Source organism: Haliotis rubra, unplaced genomic scaffold, assembly GCF_003918875.1.
Source record: "Haliotis rubra isolate DU_JTF1 unplaced genomic scaffold, ASM391887v1 Scf301, whole genome shotgun sequence".
NCBI lineage: Eukaryota > Metazoa > Mollusca > Gastropoda > Lepetellida > Haliotidae > Haliotis > Haliotis rubra.
Window position 1 is genome coordinate 886,901 of NW_025766971.1, and position 18,051 is coordinate 904,951.

General features: G+C 38.8%; 1 protein-coding gene across 4 annotated transcripts; it reads left to right on the forward strand.

Moving 5' to 3' along the window:
* The first annotated feature begins 537 nt into the window (after window positions 1-537).
* On the forward strand, window positions 538-12,347 carry LOC124282728. 4 transcript variants are annotated; one of them, XM_046718750.1, is made up of 4 exons: window positions 538-640; window positions 7,944-8,608; window positions 11,324-11,404; window positions 11,579-12,347. In XM_046718750.1, exons 2-4 carry the CDS (start codon window positions 7,951-7,953, stop codon window positions 11,872-11,874), a joined length of 1,035 nt encoding a protein of 344 aa, XP_046574706.1. In that variant the 5' UTR covers window positions 538-640; window positions 7,944-7,950; the 3' UTR covers window positions 11,875-12,347. The 4 variants fall into 4 exon arrangements, with proteins under 4 accessions (XP_046574706.1, XP_046574703.1, XP_046574705.1 ...); XM_046718747.1 differs by having other exon boundaries at window positions 11,324-12,347; XM_046718749.1 differs by having other exon boundaries at window positions 7,947-8,608; window positions 11,324-12,347.
* Window positions 12,348-18,051: the final 5,704 nt, after the last annotated feature.

The window sequence follows — 18,051 nt, forward strand, 5'->3', positions numbered from 1 at the left end:
ATAATCTCTCTATTAATTACTTTACTCTTCAATTTCCTTCTCGTGTGAGAACTAAATGCGTATGGAATTATCAAAACATAAGCTAGCTAACGATTTAATACTCTTGATCTTACTCTTTACTCTCCTTGCTGGCCTCCCCTAATCCCTTTGTAGGCAATAGTGCACACTAAGTGGAACAATCTACTTGTGTGCAGGTAAGCGTATCGCTGTCACTGCAAACGTTGTAGCTATTATTCCCTGTAGGCATTATTCACTGTAGGCATTAGTAGACCTAACCCCCATAGACATATCAAGGAAAACACATAACAACAAGACGGTGTCTTTTCTACGGGAATCTCGGTATGTAGTCATTGTTGTTGTGTGGGTTTTTTCACCATTAACTATACATTTTCAAACTATGCATTTGTGAAGGCAGGAAGTGTATCGACCCAAATGTGCAGGTTTCGTTTTAATATTCTGCAAACCATTTTTAGTATTACCCGGTGGCCCGGCCCGGCCCGACTTTTCTTGGCCCGACTTTTAGGTCATCCCCTGACAATGCTCAATATTTTGCACACGACCCTCGTCCCTCAAGCGAATTGGCGGAAGACACAGCCTCCCAGTCGCTCTCATTGGATCTAAGCTAGACTTGATTATCCAGGTAAGCTAAACTTGTCGAGACTTTTAAACAAGTTGATAGTTCAAACGAAAACTAATAATTTGTCATTAACATTTCGTATATCGCGAACACTCACCGTCGGGCTGACATATATTTTGTACAAAACCCCCTGCATACAGATCAACACTCTCAACTGTCTTAACGACATAGTTTCTAAAATACCGAGACACCACATTCACGGACCTGTACATAACGAGGTCAAGGTAAATCTTTTCGGCTGTTGCAAAAATATTGACAATTTTTAGAAAGGTAAAATCAGACTCAGTCTTGAATATATTGTGTATTCCTCATTGCCTAATGTAAAGACTACATATTAATACTATGGATAGTTCAATGTATAGTTTAAACATGTTTTCTTCAAGTAATCATGACGGGATTGGCAAACAAACATAAACATGCGTGTCAATGCCGCTCCATAACAATAATACAATTACATAGATAGTGATGTACACTGTCTGCAAAACATAATGTGTGCAAATCATAATGGCAATCCACAAGGGCAATATTAAAAATATTGCATGCAACTTACTCTCTGGTGTCCTCCGATCAGATAGACGTCCAAGACACGTCAAATCAACATAAGTTATGGTTGGTTGCACGCAGGTACACTGCACTGTTACCTTTATTGGGTAATGGATTGATCCAAAGTTATGTGCTTAAGAATATATTAAGCCATATAATTAATAGGGCTGTAATGATGCATAAAACTATCGATGAATTGCAATTATTCCGAAAGCAATTAATCGATGGTGGAAATGAAAAATTATCGATCCATAAATAGAATGTGTGACTATCGATAGCTTAGTGATGGTTATTTATTCTTATTAAATATTTGTGTTGTTTTGATTTTTTTAATTGTTAAGGTGCAAACCTGCAGCTTCATTGAGTTTATGTTTTAACTGTTTACTCCATCTTGGTTTCAAGTTTCTTGTCAGTTATTCATAGGGGGGAGCAGAGGAAGCCCAACAGCCCGTCGTATCCACCATTGTACCGCTGGGAGTAACTCAATTAGTTACAGGGGAAATCTATAATCCTGTTTTGATCAAAGTGAACATTATGAACACAAACTGTGAGAAGCCGAAGTCAATAAACATTAGTATTCTGATCAAAGTATTTCTGCACAAAAGTAACAAACTCATAATTAGTGTTAAAATATACCACTAACCACTAATATGAAAACATCTCGTTAGTCTATGGGACAGGTCTATTACGCCACTGGGAAAAACCAGGTTTGTAATCACAGTCACGCCTGATTGATCCAAAGTTGTCTGATAATTGGCGTGTCTGGTAAATGGGATGTCTAACTTATGAGAGCAAAAGCATACGTGGAATTTGAGACACCCTTCTTCATCTCGGTTAAATGTGTGTTTAGCAATAATAAATCCTAAATTAAAAACCCAACTTGCTTATATATACAGGATGTACAGGAGGACTGCAACAGTCACAATGGATTGACATGAGAGTGACGATGAGAGCTATCGGGATAGGTTTGTATGTTGAGGTACACTATCTTCTTATAAGTTTTCATTACTATCAATGCATCCCACTAATATATGATAACATTCATGATAACAGCACTCCATGTCCAGCTCGTTAAACGACACAATAAAAATACAATTATTATAATAGACTCACTCCCTTAAACCTCGGGCGAAGAATAGCCGTGACGGGCAGACGGGAATTACAAAATAATTGATCACAAAATATTAAAACGAAACGTGCGAACCTGGGTAGGTACACCTCGCAAGTGTGGGGTTGCCCACGATAGAAGTTATTCAACAATGAATACTTTGACGACATACCGAGTGTCACGTAGAATAAAAACACAGTTTTGATGCTTTTTTTTCCTTTGTGAGGAGGTTTGACAAGGCCCTTCGCTCCCGAGTGGTGACGTGTGACGTCCTGGGCAGGAAGTGACAGTGTATTGACTTCTCTCCTTAATTACCCAGTTGGGGCTCCCTAATTGACCTTTATTTGTTCTGAAGCAGCATGGACTATTTATTTTATTTGGAAGTGGTTATTGGCAAATGTCAATAGGATTGACAAGACATATTTCAATGCAGTTACATTTTTAAGCTCTCACAACACTGTTTATGTTACAAGAATTACAAATTAACAGTAATATTTCATATTCAACAATTTCTTAATTTTGACTGTTCTGACGTGTATGTTTTGATATTATCTGTTCGTACACGCATACCATTGACGAGCCACATTTCATGGCATTACTTCTAATGTTTTAAGTGCCTAGTGACTACATATGATGATGATTATGAGTTTAACGTCGGCTTCTGGCTGTGGCTAACACCGACAGGGTAGGTGGGAGCTAAAGTAATAATTAATATGTTTATAATAATAGGGATAAACCACCGAAAACATATATTTTGAGTAAAAGGTCCATGGGCCAAAATGTAGGTTATTCTCGTCCATGGGCCAAAATGCTAATTTTTAATATCGCTCTTAAGTCGAATTAAGTCAATGTGAGTTGAATTTTGTTTCAATGATACTTATAAACATACACTCATTCATTTACAACCTCCAAAACATGGAAAAACATATATTTTGAGTAAAAGTCAATGATATTCTCGTCCATGGGCCAAAATGTTTTTCGCCCATGGGCGAGATTTTTAATATCGCTCTAAATTAGTCGAATTAAGTCAATGTGAGTTGAATTTTGTGTCATGATACTTATAAACATACACTCATTCATTTACAACCTCCAAAACATGGAAAATCATGTATTTTGAGTAAAAGTAAATATTCTCGCCCATGGGCCAACCTATCTTTCGCCCATGGGCGAGATTTTTAATATCGCTCTAAGTTAGTCGAATTAAGTCAATGTGAGTTGAATTTTGTTTCATGATACTTATAAACATACACTCATTCATTTACAACCTCCAAAACATGGAAAACATATATTTTGAGTAAAAGTAAATATTCTCGCCCATGGGCCAAAATGTTTTTCGCCCATGGGCGAGATTTTTTAATATCGGTCTAAATTAGTCGAATTAAGTCAAAATGAGTTGAAATTTGTGTCATGATGCTTACAAACATACACTCATTCATTTACAACCTCGAAAACATGAATTCTGGTCGAAATTAAACATTCACGCCCATGGGCCACCCATCGCCCATGGGCCTGCCCATGGGCGAGCGAGTTTAAATTGAAAGTTTTCGAAAAAAATCTTTTTCATTTTTTCATCCTTGGCATATATTCATAACAACTGCATGTTTAATTTGGTCAAATCCCTTGTCAGAAAGTGCCCACAGTGCGGAGAGTTTCTGGACTTTTGTGAGTCCAGAATTAAATTGTGACGTGTTCCTACCATTTGAGTCATGCAGTCTCAAATAATTTTAAAACCTAATTACAAAAACCGAGAACAAGATTTATGTTGATCTTAATTATGGCTCTTGTTTTTGTCAAATCGTTCACTGCCGCCTCAGGCTCGAATCTAGCTACCCAAACGCCGATAAGTATAACAGACATTTAATAGACAGTCCATGTTGCTCTTGTGGATAATTTTTTTAACGGAAACAAAGAATTTACTCCTTGTGTAAACCAGAAAATAGTTGAATCCGTCCACGATTAGTTCATCAAGACACAACCTTCAAATTTTCACAGGGAAATACTGAAATTAACTCAACAACCTTCTCCTGATTGATTTATATTCCTACAATAGCTTGTTAGACACACACAACGGTAAGTCTCTAATTATGACTACTTAGAGAATAGTTGCATTTGATGTAATCTGTATATATTTATATGTACTTAAAATATATATTATGCAATAGTCAATATCGATGACGTCACATCTTCCATTTCATACTTTATGTTGCATGGGAGCGGTGTTAACATAAGCAGTAATACTTCACCAATCCCAATTCATTTTCATAAATAATAAAATATGTTTAAACCAAAATGACTTTCAAACTTCATAATAGTCAATAAAAATGTGTTATCATAACACATTCTTCTGAATAAATATAATATTCAATGAACTATTTCTTCTGTGTAAATATAATCTTTGATAATCTATTTCATTAATCAACTCATCAATGAACTATGCCTCCTGTGGGTACTGGGCTGGGCTGATCCCACTTTCATTGTAGGGATGTGGAAACACCACCTATGTGCACTGAACCATTAATTAATGTGTCTCACAACTGGGAGTTCTCACAAATGGGAGGACACCTACTTGGTCTGTTCTCAAAAACCGCTTTTAAACCACACACAATAGAGACACTTGCTAGGACCTTTCAATGGTGAATTGAAAAGACTTCGAGTGTTGGAAACGGCCAATAACACGAAAACATTAAATATCCTTTAATACTGCTATTTTCCCCGTGTCTAGACGCTATGTCGAACGACACACGCACTGCTTGTAGAGAGGTCTGACAGAGCAAGTAGGTGTTGAGTTCGTAGGTTTTGAGGGCAGTTGGGTAGCGTGGTGGCTATAGCATTGTCTCACCGTCTGATATATGATATACCCGTGTTGCGAAGGTCGTCGTCAGGGCGACATTGGAGTGTAATTGAGGGGGTACGGTTTAAAGACGCCTAGTGAGTAAAGTTTACGCCGTTTAGTGAAGGAGTGAATATAGAGAATACTAAACTATGTCCCGTGTAATACCATATTTATAAAACGAGTGAATAAGATACCAATAATATTCACGAGTTTCATTGTATTGTGTTTGTCACACCGTTTAGTGTCACGATCAACAGTTTATCAAAGGTTTTAAATAATTCAATCGATTTATCACTTTTGGTGGATGATTTTAATATTTCTTGTCGCGGTAAACATATCCATACTATTGAACGGAAACTGCAGTTGTGTTTTAAACAAAATACATAAATGGTGTCTTGAAAATGGCTTTACATTTTCTAAGTAAAAACTATCACAATGTCTTTTTGTCTTACTGTAACTGTAATGTAGGCCATAGGCCCATTATTACAACAATCGTTACAGGCTTTATCTTGGGGGATGTACAACAGATAACCAGGGTACAATCATGAGGGTGCGGAACGTTTTACATTTGCTAGTAAATATACATAGCAGTATTTCTAATAACTTGACATAATGACATTAACATTTTGAACTTCTGTAAAGATGGATACTTGTAAAACTTTTCTGCACTATATCTAATGCTTAAGTCATTATAATAATCACACACTAATAAAAAATGGTATCCATTTTCTACTTGTATACACTTCTGTAGAAAATATATGACGCATAAGAACCCAGAACTATTTCTAAATCACACTCCCATCAAAGTTGTCAAGTAGGCCAAGTTCTAGGGCCTACTTTTCGACTCCCATTTAACTTTTGTTCCGCATATCAAATATCTAAAAAATAAATGCCTGAAGGCACTTGACTTGTTGAAAGTCGTTTCAAATTCTAAGTGGGGAGGGGATCAAGCTACCCTCCTACACCTATATCGTTCATTGGTCCGTTCGAAGCTTGATTAAAGCTCCATCGTATATGGTGGAGCCTGCTTTAAAATTCTTGAATCTGTCCACCACTATGGTCTAAGACTTTGTCTTCGGTCTTTTAGAACTTCACCTGTTGATAGTCTCTACGTCGAGGAAGATGAGCCTTCTCTTACCCAACGACGTATAAATTTATATTTACAATATATTACAAAACTATATTCTAACGATTCTTACCCTGCATTTAACTTTGTACAACAAAACGCCTTCTCTTGTTTAGCCTCTTGCGCTAAGAATTAAACCATTCATTTCTGCTGCCGGCATTGAACTGGAAAATATATCACCTTCCCGTCTTCTCACTTCTCCTCTTTGGCAATTAGTGAGACCACAAGATAAACTAACACTGACTAAGTCTAAAAAATCAGAAACTATTGAATTACAATATAAACAAGAATATAATCAATTAAAAAAGTAAATATAATACATACAAATCCTTAATTACATATGTGTTCAAGGATGGTGTCGCAGCTGCTTGTGCCACTGTCACTGGATCCAGAAGAATATCTTCTAGGATACCGGATAACAGTTCTATTTGTACAGCAGAAGCAAACACCATATTAACGGCTCTTAAATATATTCAAAGACACCCTATAGATAAACAATATACAATCTTTTCTGACTCTTTTTCTTGCCTTCAGGCGATTAAAAACATAATATTATGTTGTAAACTCCCACTTTTAATAGAAATTATTAAGTTATATAATGATCTTGCTACTGGCCAATGTGACCTCGTCCTCTGTTGGTTACCCAGCCCTGTTGGAATCTCTGGTAACACAATGGCCGATCTTGCTACTGAAGCAGCACTCAACAAATTTGAAGAGGTCATCATGCGACGATGTCGTATTGGCCATACCGCAGCTTGTATATATAGTCATGAATCCCTATTAAAAGGTGAGGATCCTCCTTTGTGTATCCCTTGTGATGAAAGAATCACGACCAAGCATGTCCTGCCTGACTGTATTGATTTTTCCATCACAAGGGAAAAATATTTCAATGTCAAAACAGCGAAGGATCTTTATAATGTTAATTAATATTTTAATTATTGAATTTGTAAAAGAAATTAGAATTATTCGATAAAATCTGATAAATAGTTTGTAAATAGAAATTTAAACTTACCACATTTTTAATCGTAGAATATGTGTTCTTTGCATGTATGGCTAGATTTGCCTAACTGCTAACAGTTGAAGGGATGGTGTAAATCCAGCTAGGGTCTATGCAGGAAGCAAATGTACTGTAAGTCCCCATGATCCCTAGTATGGTGATCTACCTTCAGTTATTGGCGGTCTACTCATTGGACTTCGGCAACTGACCCATATATATATATATGGTCTTGTCTTTCATAGTTAAGATTTTTTAGATTTTCATACTAGTTTTACATATATAACTCTGAAATTCTAGTTATTTTACTGTCCTTTGCAAACAGGTAAATATGGTATCTAAATTTGTTTTTACTCATTTATAAATTTACAACTTTCTTAGGTAGCTGTACTTCTAGAATGAATCTATCTACAAATCATGTCATGAGGGACTTGTTTCAGTGTGACTTTGGCCTTGAGAAAGTCAAGAGATAGAGATATTGATGAAGAGCACAAATGTTGAAAAAGTTAAAGGACACATATCGCTACAGTAAAGGCCAAACATTGGTGACAGTTATATGGTGGCAAATACACCCAAATGATGACACCAGGTGCTTACAGAAAAGGGCAAAGACTAACTGACAGGTAGAACCAAAAGCAACTTACACACTTTGCACTGAAAACTTCTGAAGTGTACTACATGTATATTTGTTTGTTATTTCAGCAGAATCATGGAAAAAAACAAAGGGTATAGCATTGCTATAGTCTCAACACTCATGGTCTGGACTGTAGTGGAATACGTGGCTTCAAACTATTATTCTCAATTGGACACGAATGATTTCATTGTACCAGCAAAAAAACAAGTAGACTTTAGCGAGTCAGCTGAGAGCCCTGGATGCCCGGATGTAAATACAGGTATGATGAGAGGAAGATGGAGGAAGCGAACTCTGACTGCACAAGAAAGAGTAAACATTGACACATTTCTGAAGTCAGTCAGATATCGCGTGCCAAAGCCAATGCAGAGACGCGACGGAAAATGTGGAAACGTGGCCTATGAAAATGTTTACTACATTCGTGCACTGTGTAACCCAGAAGGTGCGACGCCATGTTGCTATGTCAATAGGTGTAGAAACAAGAGCCCGAATGACTGTAAATGTCCGAACTGTTACGACCTTCGGAACGAGATTCATGCAGAGTATTCAACATGGGAGCCTGAAGATTCCCGATGTCAGGTGAAGAACTTCACGGCTCAGCAGGCGTGTGATCTTCTACAGGGTCTGAAAATAGCTGTTATTGGGAATTCATTCATGCGCCACCTGTACACAGCTCTCCTGCTACTGCTGAACAACTATGACAGTAAAAGGGTCTTCAGAGCTGGTAAACCAGGAGGTATGTATATGTGTACCATACTGATTGTAAATGTTTCACTAAATGCCAACTTTTAAGACATTTACAACATGTTGTGAATAATTTCGACCCTTCGTCTGGAGAAGCCGTCTCCTTGGTGTAGTGGTTAGAGTGTCAGCACGGAGAGCGGAAGGTTGCGGGTTCGATCTCCGACTGCGTCATACCAAAAGACGTTAAAATATGGTACACGTTGGTCCCTGCCTGGTGCTCAGCATTAATGGGTACAACAAGGATTGGTCGGCCCAGAGTCAGTATAATGTGTATGAGTGGGGTATTCATGCTAAACTGCGGCATCTCAGTGAGCTGGCACTACAAAACCAGCTTCAGTCTGGGCTAGTACAAGCAGCCACACATACACACACATGCACGTCGTCATATGAGCGAAATATTCCTAAGTACGGCGTGAAACCCCATTTTGTTCCTCACCTAGCCTGGAGAAGCTGGTCAATTTCCTTGTTTAGGATGTTTGTCCATCTGAACTCTGCCATGGTCATTAGTTTCACCAATGCATTGTAAGGGGATTGGGATTTTGTGCCACTGTAAAACCAGATGTTTGATGTAATGTCTAATTTTGCCTGTGCGTTTAGATAATTATATTTTCACCACAGAAAAACGAGATCTATTTCTTACAACAGCCTGAAGTATTATTATTTATCTTCAAGACTTTTAAATGGATACAGTCCACTTCCAACCAATCCCCGATCCTTCAACACCCATCAAATGAGGGTCTTTGATATCATAACCTGCATCCCTTTGAAAGTTCCATGCCATTATTATAGTGCATTTATATGGCGCTATTTCCAAACATAAGGATGTTCAAAGCGCACAATATGGTTTTAATATTAAAAGTTAGGGAAAGCTTGACGGAAGAGGAATGTTTTTAGTAGGGATTTGAAAGATGACAAAGTGTGAGAGTCTTTGAGTTCTTGGGGCAAATTATTCCACTCTGGGCAGATTATTCCATATACTGCAGCATATGCAAATGATCTGTGACTGTAGCGGACAGTGTTTGTATTGGGGACAACAAGGAGAGACTTAGTCTGGGATCTGAGAGTTCGAGCAGGCTGGTATATCTGAAGAAGGTTGTGGAGACTGGAGCTGGTCCGGAGATACACTGGAAGGTGAAGGTACAGGAGCTTGAACTTGATATGGAAGTGAACTGGAACCCAATGAAGAGATTTCAGTAGTGGAGTGATGTGTGCCTGCCTCGGACCTAGAGATGCAATTCGTGCGGCAATGTTTTGAACATACTGAAGTCTGTTGATCAGAAATTTGAAAGCATTAATCAAGAGGCATTTACAGTTATCGAGACGTGAGATGACGAGAGAGATAGTGAGTGTTATAGTAGCACTGGTGGTAAGGTGTTTTCTGATACAACTGATGTTCCTTAGGATGAAAAAGCAAGTTCTGGAGATATTGCTGACGTGGGCCTCCATAGTTAGTTGGGAGACAAATTGACTCCAAGGTTTTTGGCTGAGTTGGCAAGAGGAATCGGCGTTGTTCCAACTGTAATGCTGTCAAGCTGTGTTTTTTTGTGTTCGACTCACAGGTCCGGTTATAGCACCGTTTATATTAGTTTTGTGTATAGTTTTATGCTCAGTCACTGTAGGTACCCATCCATGCTAATCATACTGTAATCCATATTATGATTTTCTTTTTGTTAAACACATACGTCAAGTACCCCTTCCTAAGGAAACAATGTTCTCTTTAAGGACTGTCGTTGTACCAAAACATTTCGTCATGTGTTATGGTGATTGGCAGTACACATGCAGTACCCTGTCCTGTGAATGCAGGCTTTTAGAATGGTCAGGCGCATGGGAAGACATCAGGTTTTCTTTTCTGAGACGATATATCAGGTTAGAATTGGTGTTCAGCAACCTGTACTTGTCGTAAGAGGCGACTAACGGGACCGTGTGGTCAGGCTTGCTGACTTGGTTGACACATATCATCGTATCCCAGTTACCGATGCTCATACTATTGATCATTGGACTGTCTAGTCCAGATTATTTCCACACCGCCGCCACAAAGCTTGAATAGTGCAGTGTTAAATAACAAACAACAACATGATATGATAAAAGGTAATAAAAGCGTTGGCTACTCATGTCAAAAATCCGAGTTTATTGTCAATGTGGACACACAATACAATATATAAACCTTTTCTTGATGTTACCCGCCGTATTATGATAGGAAAAAGAGGTATAAAACAAAACGTACAGTAAGTTTTTATAAGACGCCCAACATGACCTATCAGCATATGCTAATTGAGGGTGAGGTGAGGTGAGGTGAGGTGAGGTGAGTGAGGTGATTGGGTTTACGGTCGTGCTTGAGAATATTTCGCTCATATGATGACGTGCATGCGTGTGTATGTGTATGTGCGGCTGCTTGTACTAGCCCAGACTGAAGCTGGATTTATAGTGCTAGCCCACTGAGATACCATGCTGCAGTGAAGCATGAATACCCCACTCAGACACATTATACTGACTCCGAGCCGACCAATCCTTGTTGTACCCATTAATGCCGATCGCCAGGCAGGGACCAACAAGTACCATATTTTTACGTCTTTTGGTATGACGCGGTCGGGGATCGAACCCGCGACCTTCCGCTCTCCGGTCGGACGCTCTAACCACTTCACCACGGAGGGGTTTTATATATGCCAAGTGAGTCACGTGAAACAATATTGTTCTGATTCTGTTTCAGATATCTCTTGCGACGGAATGTACACATTCTCGGGCAAAGCATGTCAATCAAAGCTTATCAGAACAGCAACCCTCTGTAATGGTACGTTGAATGTGGAAGTATCTGTAATACCTCGTGCCTCAGAGGCGAAACAGTTCCATGAGAAGTTTCGTTCGTTTCTTCATCGAAAAAACACAGTGATTCTAGTTGGCATTGGAATCCACGATCATTTTAACTTTGACTTAGTGTTTAATGAATATATATATCCCGTTATAGATATGATCAGAAAGAGGAAAGCTTCATGGCCCAAGCTGATTTGGTTTGCCACTCACAAATTTGGTATCATGAAATCTCCAAAGATGCCAAAACAAGAAAACAGCCATGTAGCAGCCTTTAACAAACGCATGTCTGCGGCGTTAGGGAAATATCATATACCCATATTCGACACATATAATCTAACTTCCGGTGTGATGAGCATGGATGGGGCTCATTTTGGAATTGGTGTAAATTCCATGAAAGTACAGTTGCTTCTGAACTATTTGTTGGAACTGAAATCAAAACTACATTGGTGAACCAAAATTGAAACCGCTGTTTCATTTTAACACATTTGCACAATAACTGGTGTGTGTTAAATTGATTTTATGAGTATTTATACGTAAAAGCGTCAGTATATTCAAAGAATCATGCGTTTTGAGTTGTGTTTAGATGCTGTTTCCATCGTAACAGAACTGATTCAAGAAAAGAGAAGTGAGAGTTTGTGTTATTTGTAAAATGAACTGTAGACAAGAAAAATGACATTTCATTTTGAACTGTAATGATGAGCCGAGAACCTACATATTATATCACAGCTACTTAATACACACTTAGTCTAGTAATATCGTCCGCTAACGAATTCGCTGTCACCATCTATCTATGTCCTTGTGTACAACGATGTGTACAGGAACAAGTTGGCACCTATTGTAAGTTGGCAAATTGGCAAGTTGGCACTCGATTGCTGTAGAATCATGGATTCGCAATGATGAATGAATAAAGTACATTAAATGCATCATAACGTCTTATCAATAATTTAGTGAACAGACACGTGGCCCAGTCGTCGGTGTCTCCGCAAGGTTTGTGCTGTAGCTCACCTTGGATCTGCAAATTAGTGGTTCGAATCCAAGTTGGTGTGAAACGTTATGCTTCATTTTAGTATTCCCTGCCAACAACAACAACAACAACAACAACAACAACAACAACAACAACAACAACAAAAAGCGACAGATGTTATGGGGATAGACAATAGAACCCTTTCCATATCCATAAAAAATCTAAAAGCTGAGTAGATTGTACAGTTCTGACAATATGATTAGTACGGTCTGTAAGTACGATCATTCAATTGTTCATCTGAAAACATTTGAGAACGTGTGGTACAAGTCAAACTAAGGAATTGCATTGCACATAACATTTTGAAATGTCCGCCTTATGTCTGCCATACAACTTTTGGAATGTTTTACCGAGGCCTTGAATGTTGAAACCTGAGATTCTCCACATGGGTACAATGTGTGAAGCCCATTTCTGATGTCCCCCATCAGGGGAATGGATAACATTCTAATACCATTGTCAAGCATCCAACTGTATAAGAATCTATACCAAACCAAAAGTTTTGTTATCTCTATACTACCAACTTCTAGAAATATTGGTTATTCTCAAATAAATCACGGTAAATCATATTCTTTAACGAGCTAATGTTTATCATGTATATACAGTCATGCACCGTTGTCTCGATATTCATGGGCCCAAGAACAAATGTCGAGTTATCCGAACTTCGAGACATCCGATCTGGGCATATCATCACATCACTATGAAAGAAAACAAAACGCTTCTCAGTATGTCTTGATTCGAAACTATAATCCGTTATCAGTAGTGTTTAGCCGTAACAGTGAGTACTTCCTAATTAAATCCTTCTTAACTAATCCTTATTAAACAACAAACAAGTGACAATGCACCTTCAACTCAATTAGCCCTAAATAGTTTACACTACCGCATCTCTTTGATTCATGACGCACCGTGTGTAAACGTGTCGAAACAACCTCAGTTCAGAGGGATACTTGCCCATGAAAGGTATCGAGTTAAAAGAGCTTGAATAATGATAAATAATGAAGGATTTTGCCGAGACCGAGACGTTATATCGAGACAACCGAGATATCGAGTTATCAGAGTTCGACACAACGGTGCTCGACTGTACTATATTGTAGGTTCTCTCATGTATGTAAGCTACCTTATATGTGCATTAAAAATGCTTTTGTAATTTTACTTTTCATGTATTGGTGGAATCATCACGTGCTGGGTGCCGTTCCACTAACCGATCTTTACTAAGATCAATCTTAGAAAGTTACCCCAATTTTACAATCGTCTTAGCTAAAAGTTACACCCGTTCCACTAACCGATCTTAGGCCGATCGTAGCCGGTCCCGATCTTACGATCCGATCCAAGGTTAGATGGAGACTCTTTCGTTAGAGAGATAGAGGTATGCAAGGCACGAGTTATTTCCCTTTGCATAGTCTAGCAAATGATGGAAGTAGTTTACGAACCAACTGAGTGAGTGAGTGAGTGAGTTTAGATTTACGCAGCACTCAGCAATAGTAGAGCTATATCGCGGCGGTCTGTAAATAATCTAGCTAATTAAGATGCATAGCCGTTCACTAATATGAGCGTTCATGTTAGTGAACGCTATGTATCTTAGCTATAAATAATCGAGTCTGGACCAGACAATCCAGTGATCAACAGCATGAGGATCAACAGTTGGGAACCGATGACATGTGTCAACCAAGACAGCGAGCCTGACCACCCAATCCCGTTAGTGGCCTCTTACGACAAGCATGGGTTATTGAAGTTCAATATTCTAATCCAGACCTTCATGGGTATTTTTCCAACCAAGTGTAAACGTGGAGAAAAAATCTAGAACAAAATATTAGGGTAGTGAGCACCTTGGTTTCAGGTGCAAGTGTGTGTGAACGCTGGGTATCAGGCATAATATAATAATAATATATACATATTTATAGTGCGCCTATTCCACATCCTGGGGCATGCTCAAAGCGCTATGTACAGATAATTTACACGAGAGTATTTACAGCCGAGATTATAAGTAATATACTGAAAACAGGTTTTAAGTCTGGGCTTAAATAATGTCAATTGTGTCAGAGCTTTTATTATGTGCCTGAACCCTGTCAATCAGAATAAACAAGGCGTGACGAGGCATCCTCTATAATGTATCTAGAATCTGTCAGTGGTCTTGAATAACACGCGGCCTGCCTTTAGAACCCCCCACCAAATAAGCGCACGTGAAATCAAACATATTTGTATCTTTTTGTTTCAGAAGATTGTTCACTTCACGGCTGTCCCTATTCTTAACTATGACGTTGCAATATTGTTGTACAAATGTGTTACACCGACTCGCTCGGTTGTGTTCCCATGACGACAGTGGTCAGACTGGCCTGACATTTGTAAGGCTTCAGTGGTGTTTGTATCACAGAAATATACAAATTCATTTCATGGGGATTTTAGGGGACGCTCACGGTGAAATGCTCGCTCTTATTTTTCACATTGGATATGGAAATGGAGACATGGGATGGATCCCTCCAATTGTCAGACAATGGATATGTATTGTTAGACAATACTGTCGTTTTAGAAAAATGTCTTTTAGAATAAATAAGTATGTATTTATATGGTCGGAGAGTTGTGCGAGTGGATGTGTGAGAAATTGGAATTTCCGAGTAAAAGCAAGGTTAAATGAATGGGGCCTTAGTGTGGAAGCTGATGTTAGTGTTAAACGGGTATGCGAGATGGTGCGAGATATTTGTATGCAGAAGTATGTGAATGATTGGTATGATTTATTACACAAGCCAAGCGGTAGAACGGGAGGTAATAAATTACGAACGTATCGAAAGTTTAAGGATGTGTATGGCTGTGAAAGTTATGTGAGTATGAGTACGCCCCGTTCTTACCGCTCTGCCTTCTCCAAATTCAGATCAGGTACTGCTCCTCTGCATTTGGAAACCGGCAGATGTACAAATGTGAATGTGAATGAGAGGGTATGTTTTCAGTGCAGTGAGAGTGTTGAGGATGAAAGACACGTTCTGTTGTATTGCCCTATGTATGATGATTTGCGTGAACGTTTATATGAAAATGTCTTCTAAGATCTTTGTGATGATGATAAGTTAGTTTTACTTTTTAAACACCATGTATATTTCAGTGCCAAAACCTGCTTTTATATCTTGCAAAGAAGAAAACATATTTTATACGGATAGATTCTACACTGTATGTACCTATATAATTATTTATTATTTAGTATTTATAATGTTTTAATACATTAGTCTCTCATAACCCTTAAAGGGTGGCTAACTTATATGCTATTTTTTAAATATATATTTATATATGTATTGTATGTGAGGTGAGACTGAAATAAAATATCTGTCTGTCTGTCTAGAATAGGAAAACCACCATTTTGGTTTCTCTACGATTGATTTTAGCCATCCGAAGTTGGTCATGAGTAACTTAGACTTTGGATCTTAACTTTACGATTGACTTGGGTAAGATTGGTTAGTGGAACGGTATGCCGATCTTAAGGTCACGCTAAGATTGGGATTTTAGGGGTTTACGATTGGTGTAGGGCTAAGATCGGTTAGTGGAACGGCAACCTGGACGTAATACTCAGGATACGGAGGGGCATTGATGGAGTCGTGTAGAATGTTGTGTTACAGGAAGCTTTAGCGAAGCCGTATCTATAGGTTACGGGTGAACCGTACGGTGGAGCCACTTTACATGTAGGTTACAGAGAGCTTTAGTGGAGTAAAGTTACATTGTGGTTATGGGGGAACTATGGTGAAGCCACGTGACATGTAGGTTACGGGTGAGCTTTGGTGGAGCCATGTGACGCGTACGTTGTGTGTCAACTATGGTGGAGCCATATGACATGTAGGTTGTGGGTGAGCTTTGGTGGATCCATGTGACGCGTACTTTGTGGGTGTACTCTGGTGGAGCCTATAGTGACATGTAGGCTACGGATGGGCTTTAATGGAGCCATGTAACACGTAGGTAACGGATGAATTATGGTGGAGCCATGTGACATGTACTTTATTAGTGAACTATGGTGGAGCCATATGACACGTACCTTACGGAAGAACTAGGTTGGAGCCATGTAACGTACGTTACGTGACCTATGGTGGAGCCATGTAACGCGTACGTTACGAGTGAACTATGATGGAGCTATGTAACACGTACGTTACGGGTGAACTATGATGGAACTATGTAACACGTACGTTACAGGTGAGGTTTGATGGAGCCATATGACGCGTACGTTACGGGTGAACTATGTCGGAGCTACGTAACCCCTTTCTGTAACTGGTGATCTGTGTTCGATGTATGTAACATTTTTGCGATTTCTGCTCAGCCATTTGTGTTCCGTGTGGAAATACTCCAATATATGGTTAATGTGGAATTGTGCTTCTACTGCCCATAGGAGGGAGGCGTTGTTACACATACTTCATACAGTATAACCCCGATAATTCGAACTGAACAGTTCCATATGAACACGCAATGATTTATCCTTTTCCAGCACACCGAGTAGTGTGTGGACGTCATTATGAGCAACCGTGGAAAATGGTCCAGATTAGGGGGGCCAGATTAACGGTCGGAATCGACGGTGTGTGTTCTACCAGGGTTCCACTTGATTCATATAATGTTAATCTCGTGTCCTTAAAAAAAGTGAATTAATTAGATTTTGTTTGAATATATAACACGGATATGTATAAATAACTGAAAGATATAGTATAGCTGGCGTGACATAAAACCAGTACTAAAGGTCAGTCACGATGACGATGTAGAGGTCACTTATAGTAACAACAGCTTAACCAACATTGTCCGAACGTGCCATGAAGATAGTTCATCGATGAATCAGCATCACTTTCAAATTAGTGTTCTTCAACAGAGTCACGATCAGTACTTTCAAGGATTTGTATACATAGAATAAAAAATGTTCTTGACATTCCTCACATTACCAACGCTCAAGATTTACCAAGCTCTTAATTTGCTTATGGTAATTGAGGTGATTGTAATCTGAGCGCTCATTGGTCTGATAAGGCGCCATTTTCCCTCTCGCGGAATGCAGGCTGTTTCTTGATTGGTTGGTTAAAAATAGCAGCTATCGTTGTGGATATAGGTATTTACGGGTGATGGAGGAATGGAGAGTATACAAAACTTAGACGATGTAATGACTCGGTGTAAGAGTTTAGTGCAGTAGTTTGATGCATGCAAATAGTCTTTAGGTGATTAACGATACGATCAGGCGGCGATTCGAAACGTATCTCGGTAATATGGGCGCGATACGATTTCATTTCATTGCACTTTCATTTGATAAATTCATATTCTCTCCCATTTTGCAGTTGAATCACAACCTTGATTCATTTGTATCTAAATTTCAAGCAGCGAAAATATGATAAGACGAGAAGAAACATGTGAGCTGGGCGGCACTATTTAGAGCCAATCAAGTACTGGTGAACATGTATTCTTGAACAATTTGTGATTATTCACGATTTTACATCAACAAGCATGTATGTATGTATTGTGATCCAAGAGTTGTAAATCGTTGTATTGTATGGCGAGCCTCTGTCTTGGTACAGTACTGTACAGCTCCACTAACAGGCCTATAGCTGTAGCCAGTACAGTGTCTGAGGCCAGTACAGACAAACTAAAAACTAATGAATCTGATGCGA

Bases quoted from the DNA above. Each gene is read 5' to 3' on its own strand.
- LOC124282728 (XM_046718747.1), top strand. From the start codon at position 7,951: ATGGAAAAAAACAAAGGGTATAGCATTGCTATAGTCTCAACACTCATG. The intron at 8,609-11,323 runs GTATGTATATGT...ATTCTGTTTCAG, and splicing joins CAGAGCTGGTAAACCAGGAG to ATATCTCTTGCGACGGAATG.